Source organism: Hydra vulgaris, chromosome 03 (genome assembly GCF_038396675.1).
Source record: "Hydra vulgaris chromosome 03, alternate assembly HydraT2T_AEP".
NCBI classification, from domain to species: domain Eukaryota; kingdom Metazoa; phylum Cnidaria; class Hydrozoa; order Anthoathecata; family Hydridae; genus Hydra; species Hydra vulgaris.
The window spans coordinates 43,224,158-43,237,736 of record NC_088922.1 but is presented as its reverse complement, the minus strand read 5'-3'; the positions used below and the strand labels follow the sequence as shown (position 1 = coordinate 43,237,736).

Genomic DNA, 13,579 nt, shown 5'->3' with positions numbered 1-13,579 from the left:
TGCAATATTTAAACCACTTTAATTAGTTGTAGAAAACTATTTAATACGTTTATGTTGACGATAAAACACGTGTTATTTTTAAAGAGTATTGAATTGTTATTGTTAAAAGCTATAAAACAACAATAAAACAAAGTTTTGACAATATAAAAACTTGTGTTAATATAAAACCACTTTGTGACACTGTTCGTGTTGCTGTTTTAAAAAGTTAAGTTTATATAACATTAATAACATGAAACACATTTAAAATAAAATGAATTTAATAAATAGTGTTTAATTTTAAAAAATGCATAAGCATGCATATCTGTAGACCAAACAAGTAAGATCAAATCAAAAAAACGTTAGATACCACATTTTTACAATTTATTGCATTTACTATTAAAAATCTAAGTATAATAGATTTAGATATACAACCCTCAGAATTAGGGTTGGCATTCGGCAATGCCGACCTAACTGCCGACCTGAAAGTATTTGAGATCGGCAAAAATTTGCCGACCTCGTTTCTATGTTTTATGGTTAAACCTTTGTATCAAATAATTTTTGCTGATCTGATGCCGACCTCAAAAAGATTGAGGTCGGCATATTATTGCCGACCTCATTTTTCCTAATTCCGAGGGTTGGATATAAACAATTTTTTCATTCAAATAGTTTTTAAGTATAGATCATCTAGGTCATATTCTAAAAATACAGAAAAATCCAGAATATGTTTTCCCTTTTTTCATTTTTGCTTTTACCTGAGTTGTTTCTAACTTTTCTTTTTTCAACAAGTGATGACTTTTTCTACGAATGATACGAGTGAAAAAGCTTAAAAAACAAATATATTACAAAAATTTATACATAAAACTTGTATGTATAGAAAATGTTTTGGATATCCGGAAAAACTTAATGTTGAAAAAAATATCCGGAATTCCATAAATATCCAGAAAAGAATAATCCCTGTTTTTAAGTTTATGTTTTCAATTTTTTCGTTCAAATTGTTTTGTAATAAAAAATGAGAAAATATTTGGTTTAATAAAATTATTTATTTGGAAAAAAATTTCCTTGAACAGAATTAAAATAAATTTTTTTTTTTTTAATTTAAATTTTTTATAATTTAATTTTTGGTTTAAAGTTTGCAATTATTACTGGTTTAATTTTAACATTAGAATGTTTCTACTTAAAAAACTATTTTCAAGAAACAGAAAAAAATTTACTATTCAAAATGTTTACAATTTAAAAAAAATTTTCTCCCTCTCTTGCACTATGTTCTAATTCTGACATTGTTACTATAGCTAGATATACGTTTAACTTTCAGGAATGACCCTCACTATGCCACTGGGTATTATGGAGGCCTCCGCAATTAAACTTATATTTATGAATGTTAAATTTTTTTTTTGTAATTTCAAATTTTATTTGCAAAAATATTTGAATGAGAGAATTTTTTTAAAAAGAATTTTTTTTGTTCAAATAGATTTCTTTATAAAAAAACTCTTAAAAAAAGATTGAGTAATTATAGAAAATGTTTAATCTTGATATCGATTAAAATAAAATTTAAATTAAAAAGTATGGTATCGGGTTTTTAATATTCTATTCGACATTTTTTGTTAAAATACTTTTAAAAGCTTATATTATGTGTTAACATATAAGACATAAATAAAAATGTTTGTATGGCTAACTTTTGCGAGTCTTTGAGTATATTAAGTAAATTAGTATAGTTAATAAGTTAATATTTGAGCAACTGTAAGTTACTGTAGTAACTTAACTGGTTGTTTTGGTTTAGCTTATAAGTAAATTTACTGTGATGTAGTTAATCAATTCAGTTAATAAATGTAAATAAAACTTTAAAAAGATCAGGGTCATTAAAGCGAAAAACGTTGAAGCAAAAAAGTTACTTGTTTTTACTAGCATTAACTATAAGAAAAACAAATTTAATATATATTTTAATATACTTAAAGTAGTAAAATTAATAATATAAAGTAGTAAAATTTCTAGACAGGGCTTAATTCAAGCCCTGTCTAGAAAAACTTTGATTTTCTAATTAAAAACATTGAAAGTCTTTCTCCTATAAAATTACCTGCGGCTATCCCAGTCAGGCAAACTTTACTATGCTTGCCTCCTGAGGACTTTTCATTTTTTAAATGTAAACTTTTGTTAGGTAAACATTGGTAGATAAGGCTGAGTTCACCAGAGTTATAAATATTCTCAAGTGGGTATTACGAGAGAATTTCAGGCAGTGTGGTTTTGAGCCATTAGCTCATTTGCTTATTAACCAACTTTGCCTTTCCAGAAATGGTTTTGTAATATATATCATACTTCCAAAAATAATTTATAATTGTTTAGATGTAATTAGTAAGTATGTTTGAATGTAACTCAGCAAATTTCCAGTCCAAATGTCTGATTCTGGAAAATATTTATTTTATTTTCTTAAAACCATTAAAGAAAAGCTGTAAAATAATCTTTTACTATAAAGTTGGATGAAATATAATGAGAAATAAATTTACTTTTTTCTAGCAATCCATCCGAAGCTTGAAAATTTTAAAAACTCTTTTGCTACATATAAAGTTTTTTCTTTTACCAGGAAACCACTAATTGGGACAATATCAGCTTTCACTCATTTGAACCATTTAAATACAGCTTTCACTCATTTGAACCATTTATATACAGCTTTGTTGACTTGATAATATCTGTAAGCTTTCGCCTGTTTAGCCAAGTTTCCTTAACACAAAGCGTCAAAGATTTTTTTTTTATCCAGGTTGTAAGATTGTTTGGTGGAATATTAAAGATTTTTGAAACCTCTTTGTTTCTTTTTCTGATTCCAGTGCAGCTTCATATTTCTGTTTTAAATAGTTTTCTTAATGCAGTCTCTTTAATGGCATGATTTTTTTTAAACTGAAGAAAATTGTTTGCTAATCATTTTTTGATAATCGTTTGCTAATCATTTTTCAAAATTTCAAAACATTTGAAATTAAAAAAGAGTTTAGTAGTTTAACAAACTTTTTGCACACCAGATATTTAAAAAGTTCAATTTACAGAGAGAATCTTACTGACAGGTCTGAAAAATTCATTCTAATTGGGTAGGTTTTTGAATTATAAAAAGTTAAAAGTTTTTTTAGCGCATTTGACTGTGACATAACGAATTAGATTAAGGAGATTCGAATTAGAGAAATTGTACTGTATTATCTTAACATATCATAGCTTATGCTTTCCTTTGTTATGGATAAAGGAATCATAAGTGTTCTTGGTATTTATTTAGAATTGAATAATTCATTACCTAAACATTGTTTTACTCAGGTTAATATTGCTTTTTGAGTACACATAACTTATTTAAATTATTATTAATAAATGTTAGTATTGCTTACTAAAAACAAATTTTAATATTACTGAAAAAATGGCAAAATTTATTGAAATTTAATTTTTTTATCACTCTTGATTAAAAAAACTTTTCCCTTTTATAGTTAGTGATTTATTTGCATGTTGTAGTTAAAAAAGAAAACTAAATCTTATTATTATGTTAGTAAGTTTATTGTTAGCATAATTTTTCATATTCTCATTTAATAACACAAAGTTTGTAGAAGGTAAACGATTGATTAAATGGTTGTATTTACATAAATTTCAGAGTAAAAACCTTGTCTCAATAAAAGTTTTTTTTCCTGTGAATTTTAAAGAAAGTTAGTTTTTTCATTTCCTCTATTATATCCATAACTTTATTTGACATGAACAGATTTCTAGATATACTAAAGGATACATATTTTTTACTTGTTGTGCATTTATTTCAATTTTTTATTCTCGATAGGAGAAAAAATTTATTGGAAAAATGATATTATGTTTTTTTTAATGTTGTAAATTTTTTTCAATTTCTTCATTTGGATAGGAGAAAAAACTTCATTTTTATAATCAATAATTTACTTCCTTATCACTTAGATTTTAAAACAATTAATTCCATTTATATTTTATGTCAACAACTAATGGTTTAATATCTAATTGCTACTAATTGGATTAATCAGATTTACTTTTCTGGATTGAAAGTATGAAAATGTTTCATTGCATAGTGCTTAATAAGCACTGCTTATGATGACCAAATGCTTACATTTGCAATATGTACACAAAAACTGATCTTGGCATTACTACAGCATACAACTGATCTTGGTATTACTTCAGCATACAACTGATCTAGGCATTACTACAGCATACAACTGGTGACATAAATCACTAAAATTGTCAGAATGCAAAATTAAGAATATGTAAAAAATACATATTTGTTTAATATGAGTTCATAACAAAAATATCTAAATAAAAGAAATTCAATGTACTAAAGTTTTCGCAGAAGTAATTAAATAGGCTATAATATAAGGACAAAGTACTATATTACCATGCATATTATACTTTGTTCTTATATAAGCCTATTTGTTCATGCAAAGGAATGTTAAAGATTGATATTGCTGTAATAAATTTTTTTTTTAATTTTTGCTTACAAATAAGTTTACATTATATCATCACATATACTTATATATATATATATATATATATATATATATATATATATATATATATATATATATATATATATATATATATATATATATACATATATATATATATATATATATATATATATATATATATATATATATATATATATATATATATATACATACATATATATATATATATATATATATATATATATATATATATATATATATATATACTTATATATATATATACTTATATATATATATATAATATATATTATATCAACAAAGAAATACAAAACATCATGTTGCCTTTTCCCCATATTTCTTTAGTTTCAGAATTTAAAACAAGACAATGACCTCACACAGCTAAAAGTGTTAGGGCGTGGTTTAACACTAACAAGATTGATGTTTTGGAGTGACCCGCACAGCAGCATGACCTAAATCTGATAAAAAATTTGTAGGAGGAAGTTGACAGAAACATAAATCAATTGACTAAAGCAAATTTATTCTAATTTTAGATTGAAATAAAGGCTGCTTGGGGCACCATTATGCATGAACGATATCAAATATTGATCTCATTAATGGGTTGTCTTTGTCATACAGTTAATGACTCAAGGATTTTCTTACAAAAAACTAAGAATTGAAAAAATGGTTTTTGTAGCAAAAGCATAAGATAATAACTTTGTACAGAGTGTGCTATTTAAATTGCCCTATTCTGTACCATTGATCATTTATATTATTATATTCTTTTACTAAGTTACTTTCTTTTCTTATTCAGTAATTTTATCTTCTAAAACTAATATTTTATCTGACTAAATAAGTTTCGTTTTCAAAAAATCCGATCTCTGGAAATTTTATCATTACATATTAAACATCCATCTGTGCTATTTATTTTGTCGCCACTATATAAATAGTGACAATTACTTTTAAGCAAAAAGAACTTTAATTTTGAAAATACTGTGCTACTTGATATAGTGTAGATTACATTAATAAAAGTCTGACCAAGTTTATTATATACCTATTATTTGTTTTCATCTAATTAGTAATGGCTAATTACAATACTTTATTTCTTAGTTGCGTTGAATATCTTGAACCTTTATGAACTAAAAAATGATTATTTAGATTCAAACTTAATTTTTGTTTCATTGGACTCTTTTAGAGACTGTTGTCGCTGGTAAGTATATTCCACCAAGCCAAAGACGAAGAATGGAAACAACAGCAGGGGTTGATAATTGGAGAGGAGTCGGAGGAGGTATATTGTTTTTATTTTGGTTTTAATATTTTGCTCTAAATCGTTTTTACAAAAGTTGTTAATTTTTATTTTGAAATAGACTGTAATATTTAAAAAACACAAAAACTTTTAGCATTAAAAAAAATAATCTGTAAACTCTTAGGGTTTTTACACATATTCCTAGCGGAGGGTTAAATCCCTCCGAGATTCAATTATAGTTTTTTTGATTCTCAAGCAACACTATTACTTTCTAAAAATACAAATAGAAGCAAATTATATGCTGCCCTAAAACTTATTATTATTAGAAATGGCATTTTAGAAATGAATTTTGATAAAAATTTTCTTAATTTTTTAATTCTTCCTCAGTTATATGCATTATATCAAATGTATTATATCTCTATCAGATGTTATCTTAATGGTTGTGATCTTGAATGATTGTAACTATTTTCAAAATATATGTGAGGTTTTGATATAGAATAAAAATTACTCAATTTCAATTGAATTGAGTAAATTTTTTTTAAATACTTTAGAATGCAACTCTCATGTATTATCTGTGAAAGATAATAAAATTACTTTATGCTTATAGGTTCAAATGAGTTTTAATTCAAACCTTTTTTCAGCAAACGTTATTGTTATTTGTGTGACACTTAATTGTTTTAAGCAATTCTTTTTGCTCATAAAACTTTTATTAATCTTGTTTTTCCTGTCCCCATCAGCACATGTACAGTGTACATCAACAAAGTTACAATGTACAGGAGTTCTCTGCCAAAGTTTTTGTGATTGTGTTGTCTCTTATTCATATAGTAATTGATTTTACTTTAGTATTGAATTATGCATTTCAAAAGTTTCCGTATAAACACGCTAATATATATATATATATATATATATATATCTACTATAGCATATTTATGTGAGCATTTGCTCACTTTACTTGCTTATCTAAATCAATACAGATTTTTTAGAAAAAGGAGAAAACAAAGAATAAATAAAAAGATTGCTGCCCCATCCCAAACCCTCAGTCGAAGCAGCAGCACTCCACTGCGAGTCAGGCTATTTGTCAGTCAATGTATGTACTGAAGCCCCCTCCAGCAGGCTATTTCATTATGACATCACATTCCTCACCTAAATCAGCAGTATAAGATATATATATATATCAATCTTGGTCTGGAAGCAGGGGCGATCGTACTCTATTTCTGACCACGCAAGTTGTATTTAGTTACAACAACTTGGCCACAGCTTTTTAGATGTTTTGAAAATATTTAAGTTTATGTATGTTTCCGTGAAAAAGCATTCAATTTTTTTATAAAATGCAACCCTAAGTCTCAGATTTTGCTGATTTTTACACCACTCAAAGATTTTAATAAATTGTGAACATTTCCAAAATTTTATCATCTAATTCCAAACGGTTTCCAAGACATGACTCTTCAAATATACTAAAAACTTAAAAGTAACATTTAAAAGGTTACTTTCTAGTTTTTAGTATCCAGGAGCTCTAAAATTATAAAAAAGCTTATGGACTACTAATGGGAAAAAAACTTTTAGTTTTTTAACCTGCAGTCTTGAGGTATATTGGCAGCAAGGACTCTAGGCCTAAAAACATTAACTGCAAGGTATTAAATCTTATGAATTTTTATCTTTTTGTAGATAGTAAGTCAACCAACATGTTTAGAGCTTCTGGACACCAGAGACCAGTAAAAAATAGAGATCCAGATAGAAAGCCAAAGTCCTTTTAGAAATCCGCACTCCTGATTTTACTTGTTGTGAACAATAAAACTGTATCTCAAAACTAAAAACAAAAAAAGAATATTTATTTTTTATTTTCTAATTTCTGAGACCATTCAGGTCATAAAAACTGGAAAATGTAAACTCACTTATAGAAATAAAAGTAAAAATTCCTACCTTCCTATTTATTAAATCCCCTTCCTTTTCTATCTCCCCTCATTTTTTACATGTGAACAAAAGCTTGATTTGTCTATTGATTGAAAGAGTTTAACAAGTTTTTTAGGCTAAATTTTGTTCATTATGTGATCAGTATGTTTTATAATAGTTACCTGAATTACCAATAACACTTAGCACTATTGCAGTATGTTGCCTAACTGGTCTGCAATAGTGCCTAAATGGTCTGCAATAAGCAAGTCCCTTGTTTATTGCTGTGAGAACTATTTTTTTTAAAATATTTTTAGGTAAAAAAACCTAAAGGGAGATATTTGTTTATATTTGTTATGAAATTCTAATGATTATTACATTCTGACTATGAATTAGATTCTAGGGTCAATTTTATAAACTATTAAATGCTAAATTAAAAAAATAATAATAAATGCTCCATCATATAAAACATGTTGTGGCTTGTATAATGTAGAAAGTGATAAAATAATAAAATGCAGAAATTGGCGGTAAACAATTTTATTAAATATTGATGTTTTTTACCAATAATTGTCTCATCCAAATGTGGCCACTGGTCAATAAAAAAGCAAATTTTTATTCTTCACAAAATAATTTAGTATGTAAAACTTGTTTAGTTTAGTAATAAAAATTTACTGTCTACCACAACGGTGCCGTCGCTTTAATTTTTTTTCTTGAAGTCACAGTAGTGATTTCTGATGGGTTGATTTTTTTATTTCATTTAAAGGATACATGCCCAAACCAAAACCTTTAATTGAAGTATGTGCGCTCCACTGTGTCTATCCCTAAATCAGTTGATGCATGTACACTCATTGCGTCTATCCCTAAATCAGTGGATGTAAGTACACTCACTTCACTTATCCCTATATCAGTAGATGTATGTAAATAATAAAAATCAATGTAACTTTGAATATACAACAATAATAATAATATTCAATAAAAAACAGTTAAAAAACATTTTAAAAAATTTTACTAAGTGTATGACTTGATCCTGGATCACCTTGGATGATGAACCAATGAGATATTGCAGTGCTCAACATACAAAATGAAGTTGGAATTTTTTTAAAATTTGTACAAATATAACTTTCAAAATCAACCAATAATATTCGCAGCCGTGATTTAAAATAAACCAATCAAACTTTACTACCATGACTTTCTGATAAAAATTAAAGCAACGGTACTGTTGTGCTAGACAAAGCAAAAAATTTAATAAAACTCTAAGAAACATTAATAAAAAAGTCAGATAATGATTCTAAATTTGCTCATTAATTTTATCTACTAATGATATACATTTGACAATGTTTTTTATTTCTGTTTTAGAAAAGACCAAAATTGGTAGTCCTTAGGGGTCGTCTGCAAATTACGTCAAACTTTAGGGGAGGGAGGGGAGAGGTAAGCGATTTTGTGACAATTTGTTGTGAGGGGGAGGGGGTCTCGATTTTGTGACGCAACATATTTTTTTTAAGTTTTAAATCTAGAGAAGACTTTCTTTTAATTAAAAGAGTATCTGACCAAACCAAAACCTTTAGTTGATGTATCTACATGTTGATTGTAAAATCAACTAAGCCTAAATCTTACTTAGTCTATGTGTACACTCCGTTGACAGAGTAGTTACAGCCTGTTAACAGGCTGTTACGGCTGTAAAAATCTATGTGCAGTGCACTTTCTGCGCTTTGACTTTATATGGTCCAAGTGCAGAACTTTATTTAGTTGGTGCAAAAAAGTATGGAGCAACAAAAACAGCAACATTTGTGCACTAAAAAAAATTAAAATAATATTGATACTGAGAGGCGAACCTGGAACCCTTGGAATACAAGCCTGAAGCAGAATCCATTCGACCACGCCTAACAGTACAAGTTGTGAGAAAATTATATACAAAAATTAATATTATTTGAATCTATAATATGTTGTTATGTGAGAAAATTTATTATATTCATTTGCATGTATTTTATATCGGAAGAATAGCTTTTTAAAACTAGTATCATGTTTAGAATAGTGATGTTAATTTATACAGTTTTACATGGAACTATTAGGTTGAAAAAAAAAAAATTAAACAAGCTAAAAAACTGAAAGAAGCTCGGAAAATTATAGACATTTAATTTTTATATTTAAATTATAAACATATTTAAAATCGTTTTGTCTTTTGTAAAATTTCCAGCCCCCCCCCCCAACCCTTCTTGAATAAATTTTAAATTAAAGGGAGTACAAAATTGTTGCATAATATTGGGGGGGGAGGGTCAATTAAGTGTTACAATGCATTGCGAGGGGGTCAAAAAAATGTCAAAAACTGTGTGACAATTTATGGACACCTTAACCTTGGGCTCAGCCTCAAAAAAAGCCTTGCCTTAAGGCTTAAAAAGGCCTTAGCCTTGAAAATTTTGCCCCTGGCCTAGATTGTTATGGCCTTGGCCTTTAAAATAAAACATATAAAACTAAATAATTAAAAGTTTTCATTCTTTATTTTTATGTAATTTTGTTTTTCAGCTTTGATATATATCACAAGTACATTTTCTTATTGACTTCGTTGAATTCTGCGCCTAACCTTGGTTTATTTAAACAACATTTGGTTGTTACCTACAGTTTTGTTAATAATTGGCCTTAACTTAACGCAAAAGATTACAGGTGTTATATTTATTTTAAAACATTTTAAGTTGTTTTATTGGATTCTTTACCACAATATGCAAGTGTACACATTTTCAGCTTTCCATTGCATACAGAACAGAAACAGTGACCAAAACCATTTTTCAAAGTGGCGGATTTTTGTTGGTTCAAGGCAAAGTTTGAAGAGTCATATCTTTGAAACTGTTTGGAATTAGATGATAAAATTTTGGAAATGTCCATAACTTATTAAAATCTTTGAGTGGTGTAAAAATCAACAAAATCTGAAGCTTAGGATTGCATGCCCTGGATGTTTTCACATGGAATGTGCCAGAGGGTCAAACAAAACATAAAAACATTTATTTGAAGTGACTTATGTTGAACCAGCACTGCGCCAGCGGTCCATACAGAACAAAAGCATACAAATATATTAAAAAGCCTAATCACTAAATACATCAGCGGTATTGTGACGCAGTTTCCTCTTCATAAATATATTTTACCTTTTTAGTTTAACCATTAAAATTTAATTTCTAATAATTTGATCCAATAAAAATGTGCTTCTAGTTTGCAAAAGACAAAATAAAAGCATAATTTACTTAAAATGTAATATGTCTTTTATATATTAATTTATAATATATAATATTGTATAATAAGCCGAAAGACTTAAGTGTGCAATTTGGAAACTGATAATTATAAACCGCTGTTTCATGGTCTTGCTCATTGCGAAAAAATTTTAAAATAGACACTGCAAAAAGAAAAGTTCATTATAATATTTTTATAGTAACGCAGTGATTTAATTATTTCTTTTGTTTATTTTAAGAAGAATTGTTTAAAATATTTTAAACTCTATGAACTACGCAAAGCATGAAATTATAAAAATATTTTTTTAATTACTTTTTTAATTATTATATAATTCATCTACCATTAGTATTATTAGAATCTTGTTGAAATACAACATAAATACTTAAATAAAAAATTGTATTATACCCTTTGATAAATTGAAGAACATTTGTTTTTTTATTAAATGATCATTAATAGCAAGTTCTTACTTTTTATAAAAGTGTTTCTTAATTTTATAAAAAAATTATGAGTTGTTTAGAAATAATTTTTTCAAAACGCAAATTATTTTGTTTTAGTTAAGTTTTTTTCTTCATTAAGAATTCCTTTCTTTTTTTAGTTAATTTTTTTAGTAGTTGTCTCCCGTCAAGTTAAGTTTTTCTTTGCGTTTTATGAAGTCTTCTTAAAACATCTAAAAAGCTGTGGCCATGGTGTCGCAACTAAATTTTATATGCGTGGTCAGATATAGAGTGCGATCACACTTGCTAGAGACTTGGTCAGGAGTGCGAGTGCGATCGCACTCACACTCCTGACCAAGTCTCTATATATGTATATACATGTGTGTGCGTGTGTGTATATATATATATATGTATATATATATATGTATATATATATATATATATATATATTTATTTATATACACACATACATACACACATACATACATATATATATATATATACACACATATATATATTTATATATACATATATATGTATATACATATATATATATATATATATATATATATATATATATATATATATATATATATATATATATATATATATATGTATTTATTTATATATATATATATATATATATATATATATATATATATATATTCTCTTAATGTTAAAAAATGAAGATAGAACTCTATTATTCTAATGTCACGAGATACATATATATATATATATATATATATATATATATATATATATATATATATATATATATATATATATATAATATATACACACACACACACATACATACATACATACAGAGTGTCCCAAAAAAATGTATACACACTTTAAATCAGGGATGTGGAGTCCCAAAAAGGTCTCTGGATTTGAAAGTCACAAAAAGATCACTTCTTCCCTAGTTTTTCTTATCCAGGAGCTTTAAAAATATAAAATTATAAAAAGCTTATGGGCAACTAATGAGGAAAAAATCATGATTTATAAGTCAGAAGAACAATAAATTTTTGAATCCGGAGTCCTTAGATATTATGGCGGCAAGGACTATAGGACTCCAAGCTTAAAAACAATAAGTTCCAAGTCATTAAATATAAATTTTTAATGACTTGAAACTTCTTGTTTTTAAAACAGATTATTATTCAACCAAAATGTTTAAAACTTCTGGACACCAGAGACCATAACAAAATAAAGCCGGAGTCCTTTTGGGACTCCGCATCCTTGCTTTAAATAATTGTAAATTTGGGGTTTATTATAATTCGAATAATTTTCAACATGTAAAAGATTCTACAAATCATTCTATTGTCTTGTTATCGCATGTTCTCAAATTGATGTCCGTTCTGCTCCAGGCACTGCTGACTATGTGAAGTGATGGAATAGCACACTTGATGGAATAGTTCTCTTGGGATATTCATGCATTCATGTTCAATGGTTGCCCTCAATTGAACAACTGTTGCAGGTTACTGTGCGTAGACTTTGGTCTTTAGGTATCCTCGTTAAAAGAAGTCTAGTGGTGTGAGGTCTGGTGAACATGGAGGGTATTCAACAAAACCTCTCCGTCCAATCCTCCTGTTTGGCAAGACTTCATCAAGAAAAGATCTAACAATATGATAGTAGTGTGCAAGTGCCTCATCTTGTTGGAAATAAAACTCATCCTGTTCAAAGTCCTCTCTAATGCTTGGTATGACAGGCTGTTGCAGCAAGTTCAAGTAAACAGGACAAGTCACAGTAGCGTCAAAAAAGAAAGGTCCAATGATTCCTCTTGAAGGAAAGTCGCACCACACTGTAATTCCTGGTAAATTAACATGGTGCTCGACCATAACATGTGGATTCTCAGGTCCCCAGTTAGTGCAATTGTGTCTGTTAATTGAACCATTTAATTTGAATGTGGCCTCATCAGTCCACACAATCTTTGTGGGAAAGTGTGTATCTTTGTTACATTGTTCCAAGTACCACTCACAATACTGTATTGTTCGGTCTGGATCATCGTCATTAAGAGCATGGACTAATCTTGGATTGTAGCTTCTCCACTGACAACGGTTCATGATGCGCTGAACAGATGATTTTGAAATGCCTACCTCATGACTAGCTTGCCGCAAAGACTTTCTAGTTAAATTTCAGAAACATTTCCAGTAATCTTTCTTCTTTCGTGAGGCTTGTCAATGTATGTGGTCTTCCAGAACAGTTCTTATGGACGTCCTGAACAGTTCCATCAGCTTCTAACTTATCTCTAATTCGAGTGCTGGTAACTTGTGTAGGTGGTTCTTTGTTAAACTCCCTCTTAAATTGTCTTTGCACTTCTACTGCATTTTCATACTTCTAGGAGCATTTTAGAATAAAATTCAAGTCTGTCTGCCATCACT

General features: G+C 27.7%; 1 protein-coding gene across 1 annotated transcript in view; it reads left to right on the top strand.

Moving 5' to 3' along the window:
- Positions 1-13,579, top strand: part of LOC100200426 (eukaryotic translation initiation factor 3 subunit A) — a 44,831-nt gene that overhangs the window by 22,548 nt on the left and 8,704 nt on the right. The window contains exon 15 of the mRNA XM_065793304.1: positions 5,611-5,703. Within this exon, the coding sequence (XP_065649376.1) occupies positions 5,611-5,703 (93 nt within the window). The remainder of the gene's footprint in view (positions 1-5,610; positions 5,704-13,579) is intronic.